The 6,764-nt window shown below is 38.9% G+C and overlaps 1 protein-coding gene across 1 annotated transcript; it reads left to right on the plus strand.

Annotated features, from left to right (window-relative positions):
- Window positions 1-277: 277 nt before the first annotated feature.
- LOC131333900 (putative F-box protein At3g10240) lies at window positions 278-3,656 on the plus strand. The gene has a single exon (XM_058368706.1). It carries the CDS (start codon window positions 370-372, stop codon window positions 1,453-1,455), a length of 1,086 nt encoding a protein of 361 aa, XP_058224689.1. The 5' UTR covers window positions 278-369; the 3' UTR covers window positions 1,456-3,656.
- The last annotated feature ends 3,108 nt before the right edge of the window (window positions 3,657-6,764 follow it).

A 6,764-nucleotide genomic window follows, 5' to 3' on the forward strand; every position in this document is an offset into this window, starting at 1 on the left:
AGAAGAATAAGAAAAATAAAAAATTGTGATCCAAACCGATTTTTTTTTGAGTAAAGCTAAAAAATATGTTTTTTTGGTTTATTTTTATTTAAAAAAATTTAGGTTAGGACTATAATTTTTTACTTGTTCGATTACCCTCATCAAGTCAAATCAATAATCCAAAAAAATCAACTAAAAAATGCGATATTTTTTTAAAATAAAAACAAAAGATAAGCCAATTGCCTTATTTTAAAAAAGTCCCCAATAATTTTCACTGGTAAACAAAATATCCACACGTTTTTTCCCCTTCTCTTTGGTCCCTATTGTGTTCTCAAATCCAAACGGCACTGTATCCATATCCCAGGAAGATTTCTCGGAAAGACGAGCGTAATGGCGATTGTAGAGGAGCTGCCGCAAGACGTGTTGATCGACATCCTATCTCGGCTTCCGGCGAAATCCCTCGTCCGATTCAAATCCGTCTCCAAACACTGGTACTCTCTCCTCCTAAACCCTAACTTCATCTCCCTCCACCGCACCCGCGCCCCACTCTGCTACTGCGCCTCCCGCATCGTCGGGAATTATCCCTACCGCTGGCAGATGCATTTACTTCCTGACCGAACTTCGATTCGTGACCTTGATCTCTCTTTCACCGGGCCCCACCTTGCGGATTCGAGCCTGTACCGTGGCTCCTGTGACGGACTCATGTGTCTCTCCGAGAAGTCCAATATCGTGATATGCAACCCTGCAACGAGAGAGTGTAGGCCACTCCCTCAACCTCCTTACCGTACCTGGCATACTAGATATGTAGGGTTTGCTTATGATTCCAAAACCAGTGATTACAAAGTGGTCAGAGTCGCCACCTTCCGTAAAACCACGCTGGTTGATAATAGAATTCAAATCTACGGCATGAGCGCAGATTCGTGGAAAGAAACCGATGCTGTGGTGCCCAACCGCGACTTCACCACTTACTATCATCTTTGCACGTCATTGGACGGAATTTTCTACTGGTTGAGTTATGATTCTTCTACTCGGGTCCGCGCAATCGATGCCTTAAACACAGTTGAAGGATCATTTGAGCGAATATCCTTGCCCGCCGGCATTAGGTCTGATGGGCATCTTCATCTTTGTCTTATGGATGATTCCATTTCCGTTGTTGTGCCAAAGTATGACGACCAGCGAGGAGAGACGCTGTTTGACGTATGGTTAATGGACGAATACGGACTTAAGGGGGTTTGGAATAAAAAGTACACAATTGGGCCTCTCTTAGGAAGTCACATTCCATTTGGGTTTTGCCCAAACAGAGAGGTTCTTCTGTCTGTGTGCAAAAATGGGAAGATTGTGTCGTACAATCATAGTACACATTACATAGAAGAATACAAACAGTTATGCGATTTGCCAGAACCACGTTTTATAACACATGTTTTTCCATACTCAGAGAGCTTAGTGTCTGTCAAGAGACGGGTTGATTTAGCTTAATTAGGATGGTACTGCATTTACCCGTTGCTAAACAAGAAGAAGAAGGTGATAAGGCGTACCAATCAGCTTCTGGAATTTCTTCTTGATAGTCTTCTCCTCGAGCACCGTGGAACTATGAAGCAATTTATTCAGGTTTGCATATCTGTTGAGAAGTGTGAAAGGATCCAATTCCCAGGTTTTGGACAATGGACGTATATCCATTTTCACTTTTTCTTGTATGTACTTGTCTTTTCTTCCTATGTAATCTAATCGTGCGCTTCATAACTACTACTAAATCTTCGTGTCAACTTATACTGGGAAGGTGATGCATTTGGTTAAACTTTAAACTGTAAGATCAGCTACTCGGCTTAGATGCCTTGAATATCTTATTTTTTTTTGGTATTTTGATTCCTATATTATTATCTTGTGCAAAGTGGCTCTAGCAATTATCTCATTATGGTGCCTTACTTTTTATACCTTTGATGAGGACTGTTTGATTTGGAGAAAGCGGAACAATAGGACTTTCGTTGGGGTGGGATGGAGCAGACTGTTTATGTGGTATTTCCTTTTCTTCAGTTATGCCTTTTCCTCTAGTTTGACAGAGGCATATCATTAGGAAGTGGCTTTCTAAAGTACGAGCTGGTACAAAAGCTTGGTCCTTATGCCAATTTTGCTGTCGGCCCTTTTTTGTTAAGAAAATTTAAGGCGGGTAAGCTCTCTTGTATATCTCGGATCAAATTGTTGATTTTGTGGATTCTTTATATAGGTGATTTTCTTCATCTTTGTTGTGTTTCAGGCTTTTGTGATGCTTTTATTGTGTTTCAGAAGTTCATTTTTTTTTTTTTGGTTTCTCAATGTGCACGGGTTTCATCCCCTTGAAGTCAATTTTGACCATGACATAAATAGCATTGTCAATCAACAGGTCAATTCTCTTGGTAGACAAATATGTTACTACAAACACATTTGCTAGTACTTATACATATGTACAAACAGTAGGGGTACACCTGCTTGTAAGTATTCTTGTAGATTATAGTATCTGAATTGATTACTTGGTGCACAATCTTGGAAACACATTACATGCATTGCGTAAGAGGAACATTGCGCTTGATATACCTAGTACTTTGCTATGGTATCCTGGGCTTTGCACTATCAAGAGCGACCGAACGGGACATTCGTGGGAGTAGAGGAGCCTAAAATCTAAATAGTTCCGTTTTTGTTTTTCTGCATATAGCTGAGATACAATGATTGTGGCATCTAGCTTTGATCAAATTGGGGATTTTTGCATTGGTTAATACTTACTAGGTATGGCCTTTTTATGCTTCAACCCTAGCTTCATCGCCCTCCACCAAAATCGCGTCCAACCCAACAACTGCTTCCTCGTTATGCGATACCTCGTTGATGACTTGGGTTTCTTCCAATAGTATAGAGCTGTGGCTTTATTACCAAAGTTGAACCTTGGTTTCAACTTATGTCGAGGAGAAAATATATTAGGTAGAGCTTTGGACGATATAATGTGCTGTTACTTGTAATTTGCTGTTACTTGTGAAGTTGTGATTATAATCTTGTGCGGACCTGCACTATCAATCCTCTCATTATGGCTTCCTTTTGTACAATGAGGCGAGGCATTAAACTAGAATGGAGGAATGCCTGGTTGATGGCTCCCTTTTGTGCAGGATGGTTGATGTTGAGGGAGCAGAACAATAGGACATTCCGGGAAGTGGATGAGAGATTTTCTTGTATTATATGTAGATGGAATACGAGCATAATTGCACCTAGCTCGGATCAATTGTTGATTTTTGTCGTTCCTTTGGGTATGTTGCTATATTTGGCATCTTTTACATATGACGTTTCTTATTTTACTTTTTATTTTAGTTCGGAAGGTTTGTTTGTTTCACGTTGTATCCCAGTTGGATCCCCATGATGCTTTTTTCTGGCTATATTACTTTTATCAGAACAAAATGGCTCGAAACATTTGGAAGGGGTTGCTTTTTTGTTGATCGTAGAAAGCAGGGACAAGGGGACAGTAGCATCTAGCTTTGATCAAATTTTTCGATTTTGTGGAGTTTTGGCATTGGTGATTAACTTCGGCCTTTTCATGATCTACGACTCCCTGTGTTGCTTTTCTTTGCTTTCCATGCCTTTTTTACCTTCCGCCTTGTATACAGGTTTCATCCCCTTTTTTGTAAAATTTTATTTCCTTATTAAATCAAAAAAGATTAGAAACACGTTCAAGTGGTTGCTCATTCACAAGGCAAATTTGACCACGACCATGAGCAGCTGCTGATGTTTGGATATATTTCTTTACTGCAAGTTGTTTGTTTTGAGTCCAATGAAGATCTTGAGCCGGTAATTTTTTTTTTTTTTTGAGGATCTTTGTTAGCTATGGAGTCAAGAGGAGAAGGGTGAATGATCCTGCTTCTGCTGGTGCCTTTTTGATGCTATTATCCTTGCCAAGTCCTTTAGATGAGGAGGCTTGGTACCCAATGATTTCAGGATGCTGTCATCCTTGCAGCCTTGGATTTTCGTCTTGGTGCTGGTGCAAGGGTGATTGCTACTGCTGTAATTTGCTAGTGGGGTTGGAGTAGTTCGGTTTTTTTTCTTATTTCGACGTTTCGTTGGAACCTTTGTTTCTTTTCCTCGCCTTTTATTTTTCTTCATGGCATTTCATGTTGTTTATGTTAGGCTTGGCCTCTTTCTTGATGTACCCATTGTCGAGTTTTTATAAAATTTTTGTTTTCCCAATAAAAAAAAAGTTATCCCAGAGTATGTGCGTTTCTTGCTTTTGTTGGTTTGCCATTTGAAACTATGCTTTTAAGTATGTGCAAGCATTGGGTGTGCCAAGGATTTCTGTTTTAAACTCATAAATAATGCAGAATTTCCAAGTTGGATGTGAGTGTTCATATTTGACATCAGAAATCTTTGGTTTCCGTTTTTATTCCCGGTGAAAAAAAAAAAAAATTATGTGATTAGCCCCTGTAAGTTCTTTGAGTGAAAGAAATTTCGTAATTTTTTTTATTTATATTTGTGGGGTAAAAATTCTCAAAATTTCAAGTCACTGATCATTTTTTAGTTTGCATGTATAAAAGTAAAAACAGTGGTTGCGTACGTACACTTAATATCGTCTCTTTTTTGGACTTCACAAGTAGCAATATATTCTTAAAAAAATATATTTTTATTATTAATATGAATTGACTTGGCACAAATCATGCGTCCGCCACTAATTTAGAAGTAGCCACTCCATTTAGAAGTAGCCACTCCAATTGACGTACTAAGCATATAAAAAGATTAGATAGATCATATTTTTCAATGCGTACATCGCTTGTAGAAAACTAGTAAAAATGCAATTTTCCAAAATTAAAACCCCAATTAAAGTCAATAATTTCACAAATAAGATGAAGTGTATGTAATTTTTGACAAAAAAAAAGGAGCATAAAATTCAATTTCCAAATCTTATTGCTAGAATATTTTTCTTACGGAGGTGAAAATGGGTTTACGCAGGTCAATTTCACCCGTTCAAAGTGTTTTGAATACTCTAGATAAATATTTTTTTACTAACATCCGGACCGTCTAAAATATTTTTAGATGGTTGCAATTGATTCTTGCTGTAAAGAAATTTTTTACGGCCTCGCCGTGAATAAGTCTACCGGTGCTCTCGAATCTGAACAACATTCAAGGCGGCTATGTCCATATAGGAGTGTGTATATATAAGTATATATATATATATATATATATATATATATATATATATATACACACACACACACAAATTATCAAGTGAGGGATCCTTCACTTTGTTAAAATGAAGGACTTTCATTTCCCGATCAAATTTTGAAAATTCGAACCGTTCAATGTGTGCAGAATGTGATTTTAAGGGTCCCCGCGAGAAATCAACGAAAAAAATGACCGGGAAGAGCTTCATCCGAGTAGTTTTTTTTAACCGTTCAATGAAAACTGCTTGGATGAAGCCCTTCCCGGTCATTTTTTTTGCTGATTTCTCACGGAGACCCTTAAAATCACGTTCTGATCACTTTGAGCGGCTCGCATCATCGTAATTCAATCGGGAAGGGGAGTCCCGCATTTTAAAAAAATGCGGGATAACCTGACTGTATATATATATATATATATATATATATTCCCGGTCAACCAGAGGCGTCAAAATTAACCTTTCAGAATATTTTTCTTGGAAAAACAGAGGGTATGGCGATGGTAGACGAGCTTCCGCAAGACTTGTTGATGGAAATCCTAATTCCTATCTCGTCTCCCTGTGAAATCCCTTATTCAGCTGAAATCAGTCTCGAAAAGCTGGTACTCTCTCATCGAAAACCCTAGCTTCATCTCCCTCCACCACACCCGTGCCCGACTCTACTGCTGCGTCTCTCTTATAATGGTACATATACAAAATCGCAACATCGGCGGCGCCCCCCAACGGTCCATGTTTTTATTCCCCGACCAAACTTCAATTCAACATCTAGATCTCTCTTTCATCAGGCCCCACCTCAACGTGGAATTCATGATCACCTGCAAAAACTCTTGTAACGGACTTATGTGTCTCTCCCATAAGTCCAATATCGTGATATGCAACCCTGCAACGAGAGAATATAGGCTACTCCCTTGACCCCCTTATTATGCTTGGCGTACTAATTATCTAGGGTTTGCTTTTGATTCTAAAACAAGTGATTATAAAGTGGTTAGACTCGCCGTTCTTTTTGAAACAACGCTTGTTGATCATAAAATTCATATCTATGGCATGAATGCAGATTCGTGGAAAGAAATTGCTACTACAGTGCCCAACCACGACCTTACCGTTCGTCATAGTCCTTGCACGTCATTGGATGGGGTTTTCTACTAGTTGAGTTGTGATTCCTTTACTCGTGTCTATGCAATTGATGCATTAAACACAATTGAAGGATCGTTTGAGCGAAGGTCCTTGCTTGCTGACGTTGGGTCTGATGGGAAGATTAATCTCTCTCTTCGGAATGATTCCCTTTCCCTGGTTGAGACAAAGTATGACAACCAAACGAAGAGAGACATGGTTTGACGTGTGGTTAATGGCCGAATTTGGAGTTGAGGAGTTTTGGACTAAAAAGTACACTATTGGGCCCCTCTTAGGAAGGCACATTCTACATGGGTTTTGGCCAAATAGCGAGGTTCTTCTGTTTGGGTGTGAAAACAAAATTGTGTCGTACAATCATGGTACACATTACATAGAAGAATACAAACAGTTATGCGATTGGCGAGATCCAATTAATTTGATAGCACTTGTTTTTCCATACTCAGAGAGTTTATTGTTTATCCAGAGACGAGTTGATTTAGCTTAATCAAGATTGTAC

Source organism: Rhododendron vialii, chromosome 7a (assembly GCF_030253575.1).
Source record: "Rhododendron vialii isolate Sample 1 chromosome 7a, ASM3025357v1".
In the NCBI taxonomy this organism is placed as follows: domain Eukaryota; kingdom Viridiplantae; phylum Streptophyta; class Magnoliopsida; order Ericales; family Ericaceae; genus Rhododendron; species Rhododendron vialii.